This window comes from Lygodium microphyllum, chromosome 30, assembly GCF_053477565.2.
Source record: "Lygodium microphyllum isolate KBCC chromosome 30, Lygodium_microphyllum_v1.1.10, whole genome shotgun sequence".
NCBI classification, from domain to species: Eukaryota; Viridiplantae; Streptophyta; class Polypodiopsida; order Schizaeales; family Lygodiaceae; genus Lygodium; species Lygodium microphyllum.
Genome location: NC_141164.1, coordinates 92672661 through 92692580, shown reverse-complemented (window position 1 = coordinate 92692580; position 19920 = coordinate 92672661). Strand labels below are relative to the sequence as shown.

General features: G+C 43.1%; 1 protein-coding gene across 11 annotated transcripts in view; it reads left to right on the top strand.

Moving 5' to 3' along the window:
• The first annotated feature begins 12706 nt into the window (after nucleotides 1-12706).
• LOC148010129 (uncharacterized) overlaps nucleotides 12707-19920 on the top strand; it is a 96390-nt gene continuing 89176 nt past the window's right edge. For 3 of the 11 annotated variants that reach the window (XR_015689662.1, XM_087672489.1, XM_087672482.1), the window contains exons 1-5: nucleotides 12871-13321; nucleotides 14411-14461; nucleotides 14563-14650; nucleotides 14809-14884; nucleotides 14970-15069. Coding sequence is in view for 10 of the 11 variants with exons in the window: in XM_087672489.1 (XP_087528615.1) it covers nucleotides 13199-13321; nucleotides 14411-14461; nucleotides 14563-14650; nucleotides 14809-14884; nucleotides 14970-15069 (438 nt within the window). In the remaining variant the exon portion in view is untranslated. Of the gene's footprint in view, nucleotides 13322-14410; nucleotides 14462-14562; nucleotides 14651-14800; nucleotides 14885-14969; nucleotides 15070-19920 lie in introns of those variants that run through there. The other 8 variants (XM_087672485.1, XM_087672484.1, XM_087672483.1 and 5 more) reach the window with 8 other exon arrangements.

The following is a 19920-nucleotide window of genomic DNA, read 5'->3' as shown; positions in this document are numbered from 1 at the left end:
TCTTAGCATCTATTACTTTCCTATTGAAAGCTTACATATCAACCCGTACCATTACACATACCCCTTCTTGGGTTTAGGTTTCTAAGAAGAATGACAGGTGCATTTATCTTCAGCAACAATAAATGAGGAGGAAATCCACCTCTCCAAGGTCCAATGTATTTAAATACTCAACAGAGTACAAAAATGAGTCGTCAGTCTATGTAATCAAATCTGCACTATAATACTGCCTGGCCTCCCCTGGCATCAGTTGCAATGCATGATCATTCAAAGTAGCCACCTCTGTATTCTGCGAGGCAAGTATAGCTCGCTCACTAAAATATAATGTGTAGTCACCCACATTGGACACATCACTGTAGACACTACCAATCAAGGTTTTGATAGACTGCCCTTTCAACACCATGCTAGGTGGAACACACAACTTTTGATAATACCCACTCCATCCCCTATTCCTTGAATCCAACAGATGAACCCATTGTCCACTACACTACTAGTTGTTGACACTCGCATATTCCCAAATAGCCTTAGCACCCTTATGTAATGCCACAGATCAAAGTAACACAATGCAGCATTAACAATATCCTCACGTGTTCCCTTTTCCACAACCGGCAAGACCTGCCTAAAATCCCCTCCAAACAAAATAAATTTTCCATCAAATGGCTTATCACAACTCATAACATCTCTTAAAGTTCTATCAACCGCTTCAAAGGCATATCAATGGGTCATAGGAGCCTCATCCCACAAAATAAGGCTCAAATGTCTCAATAACTAAGCAAGGTCGCTTTGAATAGGAATGTTGCAAGTGGATCGATTATTTGATTCTATTGGGATTATAAATTGTGAGTGAATTGTACGACCACCTGGTAAAAGCAAGGCAGCAATGCCACATGATGCTATTGCCAGTGCTATATGGCCACCACTGCGCACCTTTACACGCAAACATTTATACAGGAAAGTCTTCCCAGACCCACCAGGACCATCCAAAAAGAATATATCCCCAGTATCTATGTCAATAGCATCCATAATTGCACAAAAGGCAATTATTTGTCCCTCATTCAACATTCCCTCCATGGATTCAGAAACCCTACTTTGTTCCGATGTGTTGTATGCATATTCATCTTGCAAAAGAGGGTTAGCATGTAGTTATGAGTTTGGTTGATGAGGTTTAGGCAACCCATCAAAATCAGAGAGTCTCCACCCTACATGGTGCAAAAGGTCTTGCAAATGTAACAAAGCCATGTTAGATGTCTCATGCTATAGAACACTAAGAGAGGCATACACATGTTGTAGTTGCAATCTATACGTGATATCCTCTACCATTGGCACCAAAAATCTTTCCCAAAGATGGCCAAGCCGACCTGGCTCACAAAAGACCAAAATTACAACAAACAAAGTATGGAGTTGAGCACCAGTTTGCACAAAGGCAGCTTCTTCTAAGCACACAACATATTCATCATCACTCTCCAACATGCCCCTTGCAATGCAAGCATCCCTAAAAGTATCATAGATCACATTATCAATAGTACGTAGATCTTCAAAAGAAGTACATCCTTGACACTCTGTTAAAAGCATATGCAAATATTAGAGCTCACCACAGGTAGGCGCCACAAAATACATCTAACCACATGTATTCCAATGCTTCCTCCTAGTCCACATCTTATGTCGTGCATTCCACACCCAATACACTGGAAAGTCCTGATAGCGAATAGTCCTAGCCTCTGGATGAACGCGGTTACACACAAACCATTCAGTAAGAGTAGTTTTTTGAAGGTCTTCATTTTGCATAACATCTAGTATACTATCTATATCTCGAAACACCACATAGTTCTCACCAGGTAGGTGAACTTCCAAACATTGTATATCAGGCTTTTCATCATGTAATGCATAATCATAGATCCGCCAATATGCCTCAGAGGTAGAAACATATCGTGCATCCAAATAACTTTGAATCTCATCCACCTCGTGAACATCACTAGCATTTTGTGTTGAATCAACCCCAATAGAAAATTTGATGGTTGCACGGTCTTGCCCCTTGTACACATACTTATACAAATACTTAACAGCTTCAACTGTCGAGCACACCTCCACATTTATGTGTGCATTGTATTTCTTCTCAAGAAAGGATTATATGGAATAATCCATTGATTGTCAATAATATTACCATTCATGATCACAGAGTTTCCATAATCTCGTCTTCGATAAATGGGATAGTCAGAACTATCAACCGTTGTCATGTCCACTAATTTTCGCGGGTAGTCCTTAGTACATGTATCCTTATCCATACAGGGACTCTTGGGGTTCAATCCTCCACAAGGGCCATGAATGTTGCACTTTGAAATTGTCTCAAATAAGGTTGGAAACTTAACTCTATCTGGCAATTTAGCACAAACCATTCTATCGTAGTGACATGCTTCAGAAGGTTTGAAAGACGGCTCTAAAATTAGCAAAGTATGAGAATGTGGTAGCCCCCTCTTTTGGAATTCAATCACAGTAACATAGCCTGCAACCTTTCCAAAGAGATCCTTTTGCAACAACATGTACATTCAATCACAGTAACATAGCCTACAACCTTTCCAAAGAGATCCTTCTGCAACAACATGTACATTCAATCACAGTAACATAGCCTGCAACCTTTCTAGAGAGATCCTTCTACAACAACATGTACATTCAATCAGCATGTTTTTTATGAAATACGCGAGCAGTCAAATCTGGACGATCATAAGCACTTTGCCCAAGCAACAAAGCATTAGTTATCTCCAACCACTTTGGATTGCATGTCATTGTTATAAAAAGGTCAGGTTTTCCCATGCATCGCACTATAGCCATGGCATCCTGATATAATTGATACATGTGCCTTGGCCCACCTGTGAATGACAATGGAAAAACTATCTTCTTGCCAATAGAGGCACCAACAACTTGCATTGGCCCATTATCGTTTGCCCCCACCATGTTTGCCAGGCCTTTGTAGACCTCTGATCGCAACACTGATTGATTTTGACGACACCAAGTTAACCTACACTGCTCTATACTACAATAAGCATCAACAATAAATTGTTGCAATAGCCTACCACCGCATAATATGCACACCTCAGTATCTTCGCGCACCTGAAGACAGAATGCATAAAAGTGCATTTGGGTAACACAATTTTTATTGGACAATTCATATATGTTAATAGGAACACAGACATTACCATAGGGAACCTTTACATGCCAACCATCATCTCCCATAGGAAAAAGGAGGAGGACATATAGCATTGGCATATATGCTCTATGCAAGTTTGAAATAACAACACATGGACCACCCCGAGTGAAAACATGAATATCTCAACGATCAAGAGTATCCTCGTCACCCTGCCTCGGCATTATAGCTGCAACCTCAGTTGTTGTAGGAGTAGAGTATTGTTTACTGGTTCTCTGAACACCAAAAATACTCATTCTTAGTTCTTGCATGGGATTATTTTGCAGTTGCAAACCCACAAACCTAAAAGCATGTGCATATACATTGTGTTGATGCATCATACATTTAAGCTCCCCTAGCAAATTTGGTAATAAATCATGCATAACCCCCAGCCTATTAAGCAACTCATGCTCGGTATCATAAACATAGAGTTGTGCAAATCTTGGCCTTTCTTGACGTTGCACATTAGGAAGCAAAGTACCTATACAGTGATAAACAGAGCCATGCACTCTAAATGTGTAACCATTCCCGATAACAGATAGCTCGTCAACATTAGCTCCAAGTGATACAAATGCAAGAGCACTGTTATATGCTCGTATGCTATTTTTAAATATCCTACTCTGAGGGTGCATACCATGCAACAAATCATGCAATGATTGTGGTGGACGTTGCAATGGTGGCAACATTACTTTTCCATTTCGACAGCAATGCCTTCCAAACAAAATTGACCCTTGCATCCAAGTCTCGCATCTCCACAACTTAGTTAAACACCTCTCGCAGATTTCAGAAAGACTTCCCATGGGATGCACATCTGGCTCTTGAAATAGCAGTACCGTTGTTGCCGGGTGAACATCCGTTGTAGGCAAAGCATGTAAAATGGAGCACAATCCACCATTTTTTGGGACAAAAAACAACAATATTATGAACACATGACTCATTAACCACAGAATTTTCCACATGCTCTTCAACTGGATCATTATCCCCATTTACAATTTCAACATGGCGAGACACACTCTCACAAACCACTCCATTATGATTTTTCCCATTCTGTTATTACCATTGTTTTTATATCAATGTGATCATAATGATATTGAACTACCCATTTCATGGCAATATTTAAACTCCATATGATTTGTTATTTGGATCCAATCCCTGGATGGTTCTATCCGTTGATGGCAAAACATTAGCCAAGTCTATACTAAACTGTGGTTGGCCTAGTTCATGATGACCACTTAGAATCTCTTGATGAAGAGGCAGGTTTTCAATATCCCTATGAATGGGTCTATCATGATCTAAAATCCCTTTTTGAGCCCTGAGCCTAGCAACTTGTCATCGCTCATACCTTGTGGATGTAAGCACATCCCTACGAACACGCAACACATAGTCTCTGCCAGTTGCTCGATGCAAACACCCCATATTGATTAGACGGCCACGAAATTTGTTATCAACTAATTCTATCAAAGGCATGGCTCATCATATATGTACAAACACATTTAAAATTTAAAATTTAAAGATTAAATATCAAGACACACAATACCAGGTCAATGTATTTGAGTTAATGCTTGCAGCCATGCCAATGTATTTGCCTACAAAGACGTTGGGCCTGCCCATATGAGAGAGAGAGAGAGAGAGAGAGAGAGAGAGAGAGAGAGAGAGAGAGAGAGAGAGAGAGAGAGAGAGAAAGAGAGCCTTTTTGCTGAGATATTAACTAAACTAACCAACCTACTAACTAACTAACCAACTAAGAAAGAGAAATGTAACAACAAACCAACCAACCAACCCACATACCAAACCAATAAAAACAACTAATAAACCAACTGCAAATAAAATTAAACAAAAATTAAAACAACAAAAAAACTTACTACTCTAATAAAAAAATTAGATTAGTTAACTAACTAACTAAATTAAACTAATCTAACTATATATACATTGAAGCAACATATTTTATAATTGGCGAGGTTAGATGAGGAAAGACGATTACCTTTATAGAGCTTAACGAGAGGGCGATTCGTAGAGTAGGCAACTCTTGCTCAATTGGAAAAATAGCATTAGTTCAATAAACTAAATTGAAGGCTGTATTTTGCACTTTCACCTTATAAGTGGTTCTATAGGCCCATAATGCCTCATATAAACGTTCATCCCAATCTCATCGATGAGAAGCAACTGTTTTAGTTAAAATCTCACAAATAATGTGATTGGTTACTTCAACTTGACTGCTAGCTCTGGGATAATAAGGCATTGATTTACGATGATATATATATATATATATATATATATATATATATATATATATATATATAGCAGTTAGTTAATATATAGTAGTTAATATCCTAACTAACTAACTAACTTAGTTATATAGCTAGTTAGTTAGGGCGGCAGAGGTTTGTCATGGGTGGTGTGGGGCGGCAAAGGCTCCCCATGGCTCAACACTGAGCAGCTTTAACACCGGTCATCCCCGACACTGGGTAGCTTCGACACTGGTGGCCATCTCCGACACTGGGCAGCTCCGTCACCGATACGCTGTTGTCCCCCCCCCCCCCCCCGCCCCCCGCCCCCCCCCCCCCCCCCCCCCCGAGTCGCCCCATCCTCCTCGCTATCTCCGGCCACTGGTTGTCACCCCCCTGTGATGCACCTGCACTCATTATGCACTCAACACGACACAGAAAGGTAACACGATATGTAAGCTCAAGGTATACTCTTGTATTATTCAATCCAAAAAGCGGGACAACATAGACACATCCCAGGACTACACCCTCATGATGCCGCACATAAGAGGGTTCACTACTAGGTATATGGAATCACACGTAGTGTGGAAAACAAGGCAGGGCTTTGAGTCACTACTACTCCCTATATAGGTGCATTCGGCGATAACTGCATGGTATAGCTACAAAGCCCTTACACTCACCCCCACTTACTGGATTGTTGTCCTCAGCAATCTAAGGGTAGCGCTTTTTATTTGACTCATCTGAGGTCTTAACATAGCTTTTCCTATCAAGCTGGTCAGTGTCTGCCAGTCTATATGACTGCGGGGTCTTAACACAGTCTCTTTTATCAAACTGGCTAGTGTCTGCCGCACTAGGACTTGGGGGTCTTAACATAGCCTTTTCCTAGCAAGCTGGTCAGTGTCTACCCATCTAGACTAGATTTTGGGGCTTTGTTGGATTTATTGATGTTGGAATCACCATGCGGGTCCACCCTCGACTCAATTACATTTGAGGAGTGGAGGCATATTGGGGTGTATGATCGAGAGCTACCTTGTTGGGTGTGGAGAGGCTCAAGGGTCGTTTGAAGGAGCAGGGGGTTCTCCTCGAGCCAAAGGGCAAAGGCGTCTTTGTCGCGTTCACAAGCCTCTGCTTTCTGAGATCCAAGTGGCCTCCTTGAGTGGACGCCCACGCCACTTGGTGAGGTATTCGGGGAATCCTCTTTGTTCCCGCCGTCGGAGGAATGCTTCTACTTCGAAGGGACCATTGGAATGGAGCATTGGTACGCGTTGTCCCCATTAGTTGTCGGGATAGAACCTGCGCAGAAGACGAGCATGAAAAGCATTATGAACACACACACTGTCTGGCAGGTCAAGTTTGTAGGTGACTTCGTTCAACACTTGAGTGATTCGGTAGGATCCATAGTAGCGGTGATTGAACTTGGGAGTCATATTCTTGGGAAGTGACATATTCTTAGAGCTGACTAGGACCATGTCTCCTTTAGTGAATAGTATGGCCTTCCTCTTTTGTTGGCTTGCTCAGTCATAGTGATTTTACTTTGTTCTAGACTTTGCTTAGCCGCTGCATTTCGATCTCTCCATTTCTTTAGGAACTCCTATGCATCTTGATCTTCAGCTTTGGCCGCTCTGGATGCTAAGGCCAGTGGTATAATGACTTCTTTGCCTGTGGCCAATTCAAAGGGGGTGTACCTCGTTGCTAAGTGGATGGAGATGTTGTAGTGGAATTCCAAGACATCAAGATACAAGGCCCAGTCTTTTTGGTCCACTCGGGCATAGCTTTGGAGATAGTCTTCAATGCCTTGGTTGATTCGTTCTGTCTGTCCATCTGTCTCCGGGTGGAAGGATGAGGAGAATCTCAATTGTGTTTCCAGGGTCTTGAAGAGTTCCTTCCACATATTGCTCATGAATCTTCCATCTCTATTTGATACTATTGCTAGTGGTAAACCATGGAGTTTGAATACATGTGTGAAGAAAAAACGTGCGACCTCCTTGGCATTTAGTGGTGGCTTGGCCGAGATGAAATGGGACTGTTTGGAGAAATAGTCCACCACTACAAAGATGATTGTGTACCCATGGGACTCGGATAGTTCCACAATGAAATCCATGTTGATGACATCCCATGGGTGGTTGGGTATGGGTAATGGCTGTAGTAATCCTGCTGGTTTGGAACGGGGTGCTTTGACCGCTTGGCAAGTGGGGCAGGTTTTGATGTAGTCGATGACTTCGTCCTTCATATTGGGCCAAAAGAACTGCTTCCTAAGGGCCTCCAAGGTTTTGGTTTGCCCTTTGTGTCCTCCAAGTTTGCCATCATGTATCTCATGCTGGATGAGTTTCTTCAACTCCAAATTGTTGGGGATATACAATCTCTTGCCTAAAAAGAGGATACCCTCCTCCAAGGTGTACATTCCATGTGGGGTCTTCTCTGCTTCCACATCTCGGATTATTTTGTGCATCTATTGATCTTGCTCTAAGGCCTCTTTGACTAATTCTATGAAGTTGCTGTTGACCACACTGACAGCTTTCAGGTCAGCTTTCCGACTCAAGGCATCTGCTATTTTGTTAGTGGAGACGGGCTTGTGTTTAATCTCTAGGTTGAATTCTGCTAGGAAGTCTAGCCATCGAGCTTGCTTTGCCGATAACTTGGGTTGTGATTGGAAGTATTTGAGGGAGATATTGTCGGTGAAGACTATTGTGTGCTTGTCTTGAACATAGTGCTTCCATTTTCTGAGGCAGTGGATGACTGCCAACATTTCTTTCTCATGTGTACTCCACCTTATTTCAGCATCGGTAAATTTCTTCGACTCATGAGCTATGGGGTGACCTTCTTGCACCAGTACACCTCCTATGCCATAATCGGATGCATCTGTAGATATTTCAAAGGGCTTGGTGAAATTCGGCACCTTTAAGACGAGGGTTTGACTCATGCATTTCTTCATCTGCTCAAAAGCTTCCTGTTGCGCAATCCCCCATGTAAAAGAGTGATCTTCTTTGGTGAGGTGGGAGAGGGGGGCTGTGATGAGGCTGTAATCTTTGATGAACCTTCGGCAAAATACTATGAAGCCAAGGAACTTTCGCACTTCTCTTACAGTTTTCAATATAGGCCATCTTTGGACAGCTTCCACTTTCTCAAGATCCACTTTGATTCCAGCTGCTCCTACAATAAAGCCTAAGAACTCCAACTCCTTCACTGCAAGTTCACATTTTTCAGGCTTTGCATATAATTGATGCTGCCACAGTTTCTCAAAAACTTGGCGTAAATGTTGCTTGTGCTCCTCTAAAGTTTTGCTATAGACTAGGAGGTCATCGATGTAGATAATGACAAAGACATCTATCTCAGGCCTGAAGACTCCATCCATGAGGCCACAAAATGTGCCTGGCCCATTGCTTAGGCCAAATCCTAACACTAACCACTCAAAACTACCATACCGGGTGTGAAAGGCTGTTTAGGGATATCCTCCTCTGCTATGCGGATCTGATGGTACCCTGATCTAAGGTCTATGTGGCTAAAGTACTTGGCCTCGAGCAATTTATCTAAGAGGTCTTCCACTAGGGGCATTGGGTATTTGTTCTTAATGGTGATTTTGTTGAGGGCCCTATAATCTACACAAAGCTTAAGTCCCCCATCCTTCTTCTTGACACATAACATTGGGGTGCCAAAGGGGGATTTACTAGGGCGGATGAATCCTTGTTCTTCTAGTTCATGTAGCTGCTTCTTCAATTCCATGAGTTCGGTGTGGTTCATGCGGTAGGGAGCTCGGGCCGGTGGGGTGGACCCTGGCATCAATTCAATCTTATGATCCACATCCCATCTAGGTGGTAGACCCTTGGGTAGCTCTGCTGGCATTACATCTTTGAATTCTTCAAGTATTTCTGTCACTTCTGTGCTATTGCTTCGGTGTTTGGGCTTTTTGCCATCTTCTTCTTCAATTGGTCGGATCATGCATAAGTAGACCATATCTCCTTGTTTGACTGATTTTTCTACCTGCTTGGTACTATACGTCATGATGCATGGCCTGATAATGGTCCCTTGGATCGGTGCTATCTGGGTTTGGCCTCTTGGTTGGGTGGCCTTTGGTTTCATTGTTTGAAAAGATACTCCTGGCTTATTCTCCTTCATTTGTACTTTGATTGGGGTCCAGCCAGGCAACTGCATTCTTTCACAGGGTACCCTGACGCCTTCTCCTTGCATGTCTAGCATCATTTCATTCACACCCTTCCCGAACATTGCAATGACATACTTGTCATACAATTCCAAGCCTAGGATCACTTCAAAATCATCCATGGGGATTACTAAGAAGTTGAGTTTTTCTTTTCACTTTCCAGCTTCCACTTGGACTGCAAAGACTTGTTTCACTTCCTTGGCTTCTCCTTGTGCAAATGTTACTGTTAATCCTTCTGGGGCCTTAGATAGTTTCAATCCATGTTTAGCTGTGCACTTTGGGGTAATGAAGTTGTGCGTGGCCCTTGTGTCCACCATGATGGGTTGGTTTTCTTCACTCACTTTGCCTTTGATGTATAGGTGGTGGACTGCTGCTACTCTGGCCACCATGCATTGGGGTCTGGCAGCACTGACTATCCCTACCCTTGGGTGGTCCATACTTTCATCACTTCTGCTTGGGATTTCTTGGATAAGCGGGGGTTGCGGTTCTTCTCCTCCATATGCGCTAGTCGCATTCACCCTTGACCCGCTTGATGAGGTTGTATCTTCTACAGGGCATCTGTTTTGGTAGTGTGGGCCCTCACATCTGAAGCATCTGATCCCGGAAGGGCCTGGGGGTCTCCACCATGATGTATTTGATCTTGTGGGTCCGTATGATGTACTAGGGTTTGGTCTGTAATGGTTGTTTCCCCATCTTCCTGCTCCTCCTCTTGGTACCAATGTGGTTTGCGACACGGCCGTTGTAGTGGTGGGTTTTTGGCTCCTTGCATATGTGAATGACCCTCTAGGGGCACTGGGCCTTTGGTTCCATGAGTTGTTGTTGTTGTAGTTGGTGTTGAACTTGCTTTGATTCCCCTGGGCCGTTCTTTTGCCTTCTAGGTCCACTAATCTTTCAGCCATTCTTATGGCTTTTGCTAAGCTTGTTGGCTCCTGCCTCTCCACATCTCTTCTCGCCCATTCTTGCATCCCAAACAAAAATCCATGTAGTTTGGTGTCGGTATCCATGTTTGGTAGTTGCAGCATAATCTACCTATATTTGCTGACATATTCTTTCATCTTCCCTTGTGTTTGTTTGAGGTTTCTCCATTCGTCTCTCACTTTGAAATTCTCCATCTTTGGAATGAAGTAGTCATTCAGTTCTTCTTGGATTTCTTTCCACAAAAAGATGGTGTGGCCCTGTTCTTGCTCCAACAGGTACCAACTAGCAGCGTCTTCCTCCCAGTAAATGGTTGCCACTTTCGCCTTCCTGTCTTCGATTATTCGGGAGTACTTCAAGTACATGTCCACCTCTGCGATCCATTTCTTCAGGACCAGCCCATCTCTCTCTCCTTTGTACTTGGCTGGTTGGGGCATCTTGAATTTTCCATAGTCATCTTTTGAACTGTCACTATCTTCCTCTTGTCTTCGATTGTGCTTTTTCTCCTTCTTCTTGTCTTTCTTCTTGCTTCCTATTTCTACTACCTTCTCCTTTTCTTTCCTTGTATCTTGTGCCTTCCTAGACATCTCCTCTCTACCCATCCTATCCATCTCCTCTTGCATCTTGTGTCTTTTATCCTCTTCTTGTTGTTGTAATGCCCATTCTCTATAGCCCTGCTCCACTTCTAGTTTTCTCTTCCTTTCCTCTTCCTCTTCCTTCATAGATGCATGTTCCTCCATATTGACTCCAACATGCCTGACATGCCCTCCAACTGCCTTTCTAGTCCGACTACCTTCTCTTCTTGGGCTACTCTCCATTCTTTCCCTCTACTCTTCTTCCTCTCCTCCATTGTTGGGAGGTTGGCAATCTCCCTTTCGTCCTCCATGTGGTTGGTGGTGTTGTCGGTGCGGGGAAGCCGTGATGTGGTCGGCGCGGGGAAGCCGTGTCTCGCATGTGGTGGAAGTGGTCGTGCCGCGGGGGAGCCACGTCACGTCTTTAGACGGTGGGTAGTATCGGGGTCAGGACGTCACGCTAGGGGCCGATGCGATGGGGGTCGACGTGACATGGGTCGTTACGACTTCGTTCTCCTCAAGGCACCGGATCTTCTCTCCTGCTTCCGTGAGCACTCCTTCACTCCGAGCAAGAGTTGCTCTGATACAAAGCGTTATGCACCTGCACTTGTTACGCACCCAACACGGCACAGAAAGGTAACACGATATGTGAGCTCAAGGTATACTCTTGTATTATTCAATCCAAAAAGTGGGACAACATAGACACATCCCAGGACTACACCCTCGTGACACCGCACATAAGAGGGTTCACTACTAGGTATAGGGAATCACACATAGTGTAGAAACAAGGGAGGGCTTTGAGTCACTACTACTCCCTATATAGATGCATTCGGTGATAACTGTATGGTATAGCTACAAAGCCCTTACATCCCCTCCGCCCCCCAATTCTTCTGGCCCAGTCCAATGATGGAGAGAGAGAGAGAGAGAGAGAGAGAGAGAGAGAGAGAGAGAGAGAGAGAGAGAGAGAGAGAGAGAGAGAGAGAGAGAGAGAGAGAGAGAGAGAGAGAGTCGTTGTGTATTGCCCCCCACAGACTGAGATTGCCGACTGTTGAGAGAGAGAGAGAGAGACTGCGTGGTTGCCGGACTGGACTACGTGCTAGACTGGAGATTGTGGGAGTCGGATTACTGGATTGGAGGGAGTCATGTGAGAGAGAGAGAGAGAGAGAGAGAGAGAGAGAGAGAGAGAGAGAGAGAGAGAGAGAGAGAGAGGACTGACCTGCTTGCTCGTGCCTGCTGCCTGCACGCTGCTGATGTCTTGCTCCTATGTGCTGCCCGTGAGAGTGCGAGTGAGAATGAGAGTGAGAGGAGGTGGTGGTGGAAAGACACCGTGTTTCTCTCTGCCCCCAATCATGAGCAATTAATGACCACTTACGTTTCTCTCTCCCCCCAATCATGAGCAATTAATGGCACATGTAAACTTTGGTTTGGTTTGGGAGTTAGGTTCGAGAGCTCCCTAGTGCTTCGACACCTCCCGAACTTGTAGCTCAAATAATAATGTATTATAGACATAGATGAAATGAAGAGTTGTTTTTATGCATAAAAAATTCTACATTATTTTAAAAAGAAAAATACAATGCTATCATGACAAGTTATTAGATACCTTCACAAGACCCTATATAAGTAGAGCTTGAACTCTACCAATCCATCCCTAGCAATTGATTGAACCTGGCTTCTTATGCTACGCCCACCGCTCAAGCATTGCTGGATATCTTCCATCTTGTTGGAACGTAAACCCCATTATATTGTATGAGCTCTTGAACTCTACCAATCCATCCCTAGCAATTGATTGAACCTGGCTTCTTATGCTACGCCCACCGCTGTAAGCATTGCTGGATATCTTCCATCTTGTTGGAACGTAAACCCCATTATATTGTATGAGCTCTTGTTTTGCTTTGGTTTAACGGGTTGGTTGACATGATTGTCTTCGACACGCTGAAGAATTGGAATGGTTGTGTCATGCCAGTTCTTTGGCTCTCGATTAAGGTGGTGGTTTGGCTCTCGATTAAGGTGGTGGTTGATCTGCATTCTTGCCGGGATTGACTCTCTGAGGAACAACATTGATTCACGCATTGCATCTTCGTGACTTCGGTTTTGATTGATTTTGAGAGAGAGAGAGAGAGAGAGAGAGAGAGAGAGAGAGAGAGAGAGAGAGAATATGACAACGCAGACGCTTTGGTTCCCAGCAAGCAGCAGAGGAGTGCCTCGGCCCCCTGCAACGCCATCGCGTGCCTTTGCGCAATACCAAGGCGGCCTGTCGTTCACTGTCTTCAGCGCCCAGGTACTACTACTAGTCATACCCCCCACCACCGTGGGCACCCCTTCATTTGCACCATTATCGGGCATGGCGTCATTGTGTACAGACATCATTCCCTGCGTTCTCATTGGGCATCTCCATCAATCTCATTCCTGTGGCTAAATGTTGCAGGCATAATCCCATGCGTTTCTATTGACATCTTCACCATTACAAACTCACTCTTTTTCCCCCTTTCTTCGTGGGGTTTGGGCCAAAATTTATGGGTCTGAATATATCAGACATTGATCTACATGGCTCAGCTGCATCAATGAAGCAGAAAGTGGCTAGAGGATACATGCATACAGCATGCAAAAGAGCAGAAAGTGGCTCGAGGATACATGCATACATGCATCGCATGCTGCTACATACACAAGAAGTTTTATTTACAAATTCCCACATTGTGAATTACATCATCATCATTAGCTTCTGTGAGGGAGGGACCACATACCTAGCGAGGTGGGGTTGGGAGTGGGGGGGCTGCCATCCCGGGGCTGGGACTGGCAACCTCCCACCCGCCACCACATCTAGCAATGCGGTGCCTCCTATTCAGAAGCTGACGATGTTGAAGACTATCGGAAAAACAAGGGAAAAGAGCCCCTTCTCCCACATGGGAAAATGCCGAAAACTTCTTGTGATAGTCTCCATAAGCCCAATGTATTTACACAAACATGTTTGGCATGTGCATTAAAGCCCACTTTATGTGGTGCCAATGTATTCTGTACAGGGAAATTGCTAACATTCTAGGTTAGGTGATTCATCGCATCATTATGCATATCTTTGGCTTGTTTAGGTGGTTTTAGCTGTCATAGAATTCATATACAGAGACATTGGCAGCCACCCTATTTCAAAAAATTTTGCCTCCAAAGCATACTTGGAAACACATTCCACCAGCCATTTGACTATTTCACTTGATGGTTGAGTAAGAGGATACAGGCTAGCCCACTTGACATGACATATAGGGGAGCAGGGAGTGGTTGCCTGAGATGCACCACATACACTTTTTTCCAAGAGAAAATTTGTTCTAATACTTAATAATCACAATTGTTAGGCCTCATGCTCACAATTGTCATGCAGGGCAGCAATCCTGTAGTCAACTGTAAAATCTCAGGCAAATACATTCAGAAGGTAAAGTCCGAACTTGTTTATTGTTGTATATTTCTGGCCTTCACCTGATCAATAAAGTTACCACCTCGCTTTATTTAAGAAAAGTCTTTTGCTATTAACAGATTTATGACAAATCTGTGAAAGGTTACGTGTATACTTGTTCTGGTGGAATGTCTTCAAAAATACAGTTTCCTAAAGATGAAAAATTAGGTGCAACACTTGTTATTTAATTTTTCAAAATGTAACTTTGCTACTAATTGTTGAGTTGTGCATTGTTTTTTGAGTTGAAAAAACTTAATGATCACATGGAATTCATCCTGTACATTGGTCAATGGTGAAAGCTTACTGACGGGTTGACAGGCCCACAGGACTTCAGTTGGTACAACCTTACTTAGTGCTGCAGATTTTTGTACCAAAGGGACAGCATTTCTCACTGGAGCTCAGGTATGTGTTCAAAGTTGACAATCACGTATTTCTAAGGAAGAAGACTTATATCCCCTACTAAAACTTGATGGTGGAAATTGTGTAGGGCTACTGACACACAAAATACGCGACGGAAAATGTATTTCTCTACTTCATTCAGTGAAATAAAAGCCACTCCACTTCATTGTCAGATTCCATTGTCAATGGTTGGTTATTGCTTCAGTTCTGTGCAACTGTTTTCGGGTTTATGTGGTAAATGTTGATATTCTGTTTGTCAATGAGAAATCTTTTCTGAATGCTCCTTTTCTTGGCTTGACACAATTGTTGTGAGATAACCATGTAGCTGTAGTTGTCTCCTTTTTGGTCATGAATAGATTAGTCTATGATGAGAGTACACCTACATGGGCTGCATATAAGCAGCCTATTTATGTCTGCACATACATCCTTCTTTAGGCGATTCCATTTTCTAGTATTGTCAGAGTAATAACCTCTCAATATGAGAGTACACTTACAAAGCAGTGATACTTCACCTGTGCCAACGTTTTTAGATCTAATCATTAACGTTGCACATTAATAAGTTTCAGTCAATTGAACTATGTTCATACATCTGGCATGTGGCAGTTATTTCATTTGTGAGGAACCAGAAAATCTTGGAAACAATGAGAATAGCCATCATGCTTTTGCCATATCATGGTGCGGTTTTGGACGGAAGTTACAATGGATAACACTGAATTTCTATATGCTTAAGCTGAAGGCCATCATACATATTAATCACTGCCTCAAGGAAACCTGCAAATGATAAACCAAACTAATTGTTTGACAATAGGAGATTGTTTTTGTTCCAAGTGTTTTTCAAGACCCCAAATGTAGGATGTTCACATGTTAGGTGAAGGAATTATGCATCTACCAAGGACCATAATACATGATGTGAGGTTTTGTCCTTAAGGCCTGACTAGACTAAGGGTGGGATGATGCCACATGGATATGTTATGGCAAGCAATGAAAGGAATGGTTTAGTGCCTTTTGGCAGGACAAATTGGTGGCGGGGTTTCTTGTGCTTTGGTAGGAGAGTTCTAGGGTTTTCTCCCATGACACAGCAAGGTTTTTCGCCTCTTTGACCATCTTAGTGGTGAAGAAGGACTGCTGTGTTGGCCTGTGGGCCTGTGGGGGCTGCATGGGTGTCTGTCTTGCTACATCATGCAATTGTCTCCCATAATGGAGCAAGTATCAAGTGATGCAATCTATATGGGGGGTTGTCTCTCATAAAATATTCTCCCTGCTCTTTTGCTATCCTGTCCTAGAAATAGCTGGTATGTACCTATTTCAATTTTTGCCAAGTAGTCTTGCTTCTTCTACGCAAGGTGTCTTAAGAGGTCCTTGTTTGGCAATGTGTTTGTGTGCCCAAAGCGATCTCTCTCTTTAGGCACGTACATGTATCCCTGCACTCATCATCATGCCAGCCATGTTGGGAAGCCGTAGAGTGTGGGGGTTTGCATGGGAGCAAGGTGAGTGGGAATGCATACATAGTTGAAGTGTGTAAGGCCTCAGCCAAATCTCTCGTGCATTATTCTAGGGATTTGCTCAAATCTAGCATCTGTAATAGGTCATGCACAGAACGACTATATATGCGAAGTCTCCTTTGCAAAGTGATATTTGAGGTGCTTGGGGGGATATAGTATTATGTCACTCATGTGTCTACAAGAGACAGTAAAGGTCAAGATGGCATGATCTAGTGCTGCCCCAATCAGTCTTCTCAAGATCTCAAATTCTTGATGTTTGGTATTATCGATGGTTACTCTATTAGATAGTCCATTGTACTTACTGTTAGAATATAGGCATGGGAATTCACCCTAAGCAAGGGTCTATGAGGGCAGATGGATGCGAATGACCTTAAGGGGCAGGGGAAACCCTAACCCTAGCTTGGCATAGGCTATATAAACAGCCTATGGGTCACTATCAAGTGTGAGAGAGTGTACCCAAGTTGTACTCTAAGCAACTTAGTAAGCAAGATTTTGTTCTTGTACTTTGAGCTCTCATCTCCCTCTTGTGCACATTTTTCTTGCTGCAAACTCTGATTTTTCACATGGTATTAGAGCCTCCTCTGATCCTTTCAGCTTCCTCTATCCTCAGCTTCACAAAGTGCATATGATTTTCCATCATCTTCATCTTTTCCTTCTTACTTCCATAGCCAAACCTTGACCCCTTGACCTTGGAGGACCTAGGGAAGCCAAAGGAGAGCATTTCAGCTCCTGACTTCTACTGAAGTCTTCTTTACCAACACAAGGCGACCTAGCGTGGCACATCAGAGGCCAACATTGGGCGTCATGGAAGGCGGCATTGTGAAAAACGCAGAGACAGGTGCAGATCTGGTTCAACATCAGTGTGTACTGTTGTGCGCACTGTAGAAGGCGCAATCATGACGGGCTTCTTGGGGCAATGATAGCTCCTCAAGTGGGCTTCCTAACCCTAAAAGGGTTTGACAAAATTCCATCTCTGTTGGCCACATAGAGGCAAACCCTAATTGCTTGTCTTCTGGCAGCCATAGCCAGAAAGCTTCAAGCTTTTCCATTCTTTAAATTTTTCAATTTCTAAGCACTAACAGTGATTCTAATCACTGATTGATTTTCTCCAAAGTTGGTTGAAGATTTGAAAGCTCTATTTCAAAGTCTCTTACCCTCGGTGGACCTCCTTAGTTCATTAAACAATCCACATTTCACATCTCAAGTGGCATAAAACTTTAAGATGAGTGCTTGTAAGCACTAATGTGGCATTTTACAATCATGTTGCTAGCTGGATATCGACTCAATTTGGTGTTTTTATGAGAAAATTAAATCCATCAAGTGCTTTATGTCATTAACCTCTTTTTACTTGGTTGTAAGACTATGTGTACAACTATAAACACATAGACCATATCCTAATATCAGTTTGCTGCTGGTACATCAGAGATATGAGTATTATTGTACTCTCCTCTGATTCATCCCAGAGCATAGAGTTGATTGATAAGCCGTGCTCCACCAAGAACTCCTCTAATAGGCCACATTATGAGGAAGAGCTTAAAGTCCAGTCAAAGCTCACCTTGTTGAAACCTAGGAAAACAATAAAGCTTAAATCAAGAGTTGTTTGCAGGACATGACCTCCTAAATCCTATCTTGAGATATTGCATATGTATGATTTCCAACCGTTTTCAACTCTACAACTTTAAAAGTTGGCTATCAGTTCTGCTATTCGGTTGTACTTGGCCACCTGTAAAGGACTAGACACTGCCATTGCTTAAAGCAATAGGTAAGACCTTCCTATAATGGCCATGGCCTATGCAGATGTAAGGCCTCAAATTTGCAAGTTCAATGGAAAAAATTTCCATCCTTGGCAAGTCCTGGTAAAATACAAAATGATGGAAAGAGGCTACTGGCCCTTCATAAAAGGGACCAAAGTTATTGACCCATCCAATCTCCTTGATGTAGAAGATGATGAAAGGGCTCAGGCCATTATCATGGTTCATTTAGATGAATTTTTAATTCATCATATTGAGCAACTCTTCACTGCCAAGGAGAAGTGAGATCAGCTTGAAAGGCTCTATGGTGCTACAGGAAAGAACTCTAAGATGTTTCTCAAGATTGAGTTTTTGGAGCCTGGAGTACAAACATGGAGAAGATCTAAGAAAGTTTATTTCACATATGAAGGGGCTTATGGCACAGCTTGCCTCCATTTAAGCACCCATTCATGATGAAGATGCCATTGCCATCCTTTTGAAGTCTGTGAAGAAGGTTTTTCCAACCCTTGTAACTACCCTAACTAATATCTCGAACCCAACCTTGGCAAGTACCATCCAGTCCTGCCTGGATGAAGAGAAGAGAAACCGTATTGAAGGGACTTTAGCATTTACTTCCCCTGAGCAAGTGTTAGTCCATACTGCTTCTACTAAGTGCTCCTTCTGTCACAAAAAAGGGCATATTGTAAGCAATTGCTGGAAGAAATATCCTGACAAAATGAAGTGCAATAAATGCAAAAAGACCAGGCATATCACCAGTAAGTGTCCCAGTGTTCCACAAGTACCTAAGGAGTTGAAGGCCAACTTTGCCTCTCAATCCACAGATGCCCGACTCTTTTGAGTCTTGTAACATCCTCTACCTATGAATATCCTTGTAGCCTGATTTATAAAGGCATCCCATTTGATTGAGGGGGGGAACTTTAACATGTCTTGTGATGCAATGCCACCCTGGCATTGAGGGGGGGTGTTAGAATATAGGTATGGGAATTTTTCCTAAGCAAGGGTCTATGAGGGCAGATGGATGTGAATGACCTTAAGGGGCAAGGGAAACCCTAGCCCTAGCTTGGCATAGGCTATATAAATAGCCTATTGGTCACTATCAAGTGTGAGAGAGTGTATCCAAGTTGTACTCTAAGCAACTTAGCAAGCAAGATTTTGTTCTTGTACTTTGAGCTCTCATCTCCCTCTTGTGTTGCTGCAAACTCTGATTTCTCACACTTGCTCCTCGCTTGTGGTTCCAACATGTTAGGACATCTGATCCTAGCCAGCATGAGAGACCATTGAAAATGGCCAACCTATGTGCAGCTCCTAGAGCTATCTTGGACCATGTAGACCCACCTCATTTGTATTGATTCCTTTGAATATGGCGTCTTTTTATATATAAAAGTCATTGTGTCAGTCTGGGCATTAAAATCCCCTACCAAAAGTACATGTTCCAAGTTGGCATATCTCATGATATTCTCAGAAAATCCCCTACCAAAAGTGCATATTCCAAGCCGGCATAACTCACTATATCCTCATATAATGCATCAAATGGTGACCCATCTCGTGAAGCATAGCTTAAGTTTGGAGGTGGAAAGTAGCATATGGCAATGAAGATATCACATGGTCTCCCTGTGTGTATTATGACTCACATGTATTGTGCATCTTTATCTTTGTGTGTCACTTGCATAACATCTTTGAGATCCTCTCGGAAAAGTTTGGGCTCCACCTCCAAATCATCTAGTGCCACCAAACTTTCTAGCTCGTGGACAAAATGCACTTTTCCATCTGTATTCCCAAACATTTG